Source organism: Lactuca sativa, chromosome 2, assembly GCF_002870075.4.
Source record: "Lactuca sativa cultivar Salinas chromosome 2, Lsat_Salinas_v11, whole genome shotgun sequence".
Lineage (NCBI taxonomy): Eukaryota > Viridiplantae > Streptophyta > Magnoliopsida > Asterales > Asteraceae > Lactuca > Lactuca sativa.
The window spans coordinates 220,790,816-220,794,389 of NC_056624.2; the positions used below are offsets into that span (position 1 = coordinate 220,790,816).

General features: G+C 36.0%; 1 protein-coding gene across 1 annotated transcript; it reads right to left on the bottom strand.

The window, feature by feature from the left end:
- Positions 1-245: 245 nt before the first annotated feature.
- On the bottom strand, positions 246-1,755 carry LOC111879889 (ethylene-responsive transcription factor ABI4). The gene has a single exon (XM_023876319.3). It carries the CDS (start codon positions 1,596-1,598, stop codon positions 561-563), a length of 1,038 nt encoding a protein of 345 aa, XP_023732087.3. The 5' UTR covers positions 1,599-1,755; the 3' UTR covers positions 246-560.
- Positions 1,756-3,574: the final 1,819 nt, after the last annotated feature.

A 3,574-nucleotide genomic window follows, 5' to 3' on the forward strand; every position in this document is an offset into this window, starting at 1 on the left:
ATACATAAATTTAATACCTTAAAATTATCATTTTTTCCAAATTAAATTTCTTAATAATCTTCCTTAATTCAAAGCTTTAAAAATTTGTCAATGATTTATCTATGTATAACTAATTTGTCCGAAATCTTTATCTTTTTAAAATTCAAGATATAACTAATATAATTTATAATATTCAAAATTAAGAAGGAAAAAGAAGAAAAAAAACTTAAAAATTGTCCAAAGAATATCAATGAAAGAGAGCAATTGTAATTAACAACTCTAAATTTAATAAAGTACTCGATAGATTAACAAATAAATGAACTCACTTGAAAACGAAAACTCGATCGGCTTACCTTTCCAAACAATGAGACGAAATATATTAAATCTTCACTGGGAAGATCATATAAATCCTAACTCTTTGATTATCAGACTTGTTTGCTCATAACATGTAATCAAAAAAACCCCAAATTGAATAAATGCAATTAAAACCATATTCAATTCCCCAGAAGTCTTCAATCCAACACCATTGTGAAAACTCGAATCACATTATTTCAATTCTTCTACCGGAAACTTGAAAAGCTTCAAAAATCAAATGACGGATCTCCATAGTCCCATATACTGGGTGGAGGGTACTCATCGTCATTTGTCGCAGCCCACAAAGAAGGCGACGATGGATTACCGCCGGCCACCGAAGTGGGATCGGAAACCGAAGTTCCCGCCATCATTGTCGGCGGCGAGTTGGACACAAGTGAAAGACTTGATCCCACTGAACCCACCAACGAATTAATCTCCTCCTTCGTTGGTCGATGCTTTTGACATTGTTGCACCGGTTGTAATTGTTCCCGTTGGCAATCCTTGTTTCTAGGGTTAGGGTTTGCGTTCGGATCATACGAGGTTGTAGTTGATGTTGTTGTCATTCTTAAAGTGGGGTCCTCTCCCTCAACGACATTGATTTTATTCAAATTGGGGTAAGCTAAGTACTGATATGGTTGTACAAGTTGCATTGCATATTGTACTATATTCTCACCAGAATTCGTACTATGGTGTACGGTAGGGTAAAACGGGTAAGGTACATAATTAGCCAAAATGGGCACCCCGGACGGCGTCGTTTGAGATGGTGAAAAGGTGAGATTGAAAGACGCAGGCCGTGGGAGTATCGGCCGGAGGGTCTGAGTCTTAGAAGCTGAAGTAGAACTACCACTGCCACTGCCAGCGCCACGGGGGGAGGAGGAAGCAGACGTAGTGGCGGCGGCTGCCGCTGTGGCAGTGCTATTACCGTCTACTGACGGTTGCTGGAGGTTGAGTTGAGCTCTGGAACCGTAGAGGATAACGGCAGCGCGGTCGTAGGCCCGTGCCGCATCTTCGGCGGTTGCAAATGTACCAAGCCATCGGCGGGTGCGTTTACGTGGCTCACGGATCTCGGCGACCCACTTCCCCCAGCTACGTTGCCTAACACCTCTGTACTTAAACTTGCTATTATCGGGTCCTCCTTTGCCTTTAGGTTTTCTGTTGTTGTTACGCGGCGGACTCCCACTGGCAGTCCCGCCGCTAGCGGTGGTGATAGGAGGAGGAGAAGAAGTGTTGGGGATTAGGTGTGAATCATTGCAGTTTGTGTCCATATTACTTTAAAGAAAGAAATAAAGAAGGGTTGGCGATAAGACCTAAGCTGGAAGAAGGAGAGAGGTGGATTGTGACGGTTGGTGATGGTAAATGGTGGAGGGGGGCGGTGGTGTTATATAGTGCAACAGTGGGAGTACTGTTGGTCAAATCTAGTTGGTGGAGAAGGATGCTTGGATTCCTCATAAGAAACATATAGATAACAAGATTGGTGCAATTAAGTACTTACGTTTGGATCATATCATATCATACATACAACGTTACAGTTGTCTTGGACAATTTGTATTAAGATCTATTATCCGAAACCTTTGTAAATATTTATATTATCCATATAAATTGTTTTTGTTTTTTTTTTAAATACAAAAAAAAAATGATTATGTTTTTATGATTTTACAAATTAAATTATTTTTATAAGTAACATGTATTAAGCATTAAATAATAAAATCTATAATTTTATATTATTACCATTCAAAATTTTATGTTTGTTACTTTTTAAACATCAGTCTTCCCGCTTCTCATAAACATGGTCATCAACAATTCAATACATGTTTAGACTTTCTTATATACACTCCACGAGAAGGCTCTTGGTGTATATACACCTAACCATCATCGTCTTTCGCCCTCCTTCCACAGAAAATACTAAGGGTGTTATTCGGTCGATTTTTTTGGTTTTCGGTTTACACGATTCGGTTTTATCGGTTTTCTTACATCTTAAAACTAATTATAACCAAACCAAATAAGGTTCGGTTTAATCGGTTTTGGTTAATTCGGTTACAGTTTATTCGGTTTGATTTACGGGTTAAACCAAATAAAAATTTGAATGTAAAAACAAATATTAAACTAAAAGAAAATTTTTTTTACTGAAGTTTTACCAAATGAATAAAAAGCATTAATACACAACATATTATATTTAGTCTTTTATGATATGTTGTCTTAAGGTACCGATGTAGTCACACAAGTTGTAGATGCGTTAATATAGCTATAGACATATATGAAGAGGGAAGAAATGACCGAAGGTTAATTGACATTTGGCTATTTAGTTGTTGCTCTTTAATACAATATGTAAACAATTATAAATTTATAATGGTTAATAACCAAATAATGAGTTATGAAAATATTTTTTAGTAATCCTATATCAATTTAAATACAAAATGTTAATTTATATATAAAATATAAAAATATATAGCAATTAAATAGTTTTTTCGGTTTTTTCAGTTTAACCAAAGTCATGAAAATTTAACCAAAACTAAACCAAATAAGGTATCCTTATTCGGTTAACCAAACCGAATAACCAAATAACCCGAACCAAATAAACCAAACATCATTTGGTTCGGTTCAGTTATTCGGTTTTGGTTTTTTGTCGCACCTTAGAAAATACGGCATACTCCCAATAGCGATTGTGGTGGTGGTGGGTTTAACCTACAAGATAGAATAATGGAAGAAGAGGTGTCATGGTGGATTGTAGTGGGCAATAGGAGAGGCCACGATCGTTGTTCCGTATCAGCACCACGAGAGGACCAAGGTGGTGCTCACATTCGTAGTTGATGACCAACCGGACAACAACGAAACTTGTTGGATATATATCGGATGGTCTAAACATTAATTAACGTGTTTGTTATGATATGATGGTTTTCTCTAACGTTAAAATCTAACATATTTTAGGTACGACGATTAAAAAGTTCAAGTCAGACAAGTGAAATTCCATACTCATATTTATGTATGTCTACAAATAATAAAAGTTTAGTGTTTGTAAGTAAGGTAGAAAACATGTAGTGTAGTGTCATTTCGTGTCGTATTGAAATTATTTTGTGTCGTAATGAAATTTAATTATATGAGTTGAGATAACATGACTCAAATACATTCCGTCTAATTATGACGTTGTCTCGAGTTAATCAATTTATTTTTCATGTCGGATTCATAGGTTTAAGCTTTATACCTTATAAATATGTTGTGTCGTGATAGCTTGAAACACTAAATA

What these genes read in the sequence shown, in the direction of transcription:
- LOC111879889 (XM_023876319.3), bottom strand. Translation starts at nt 1,598, where the DNA reads ATGGACACAAACTGCAATGATTCACACCTAATCCCCAACACTTCTTCT.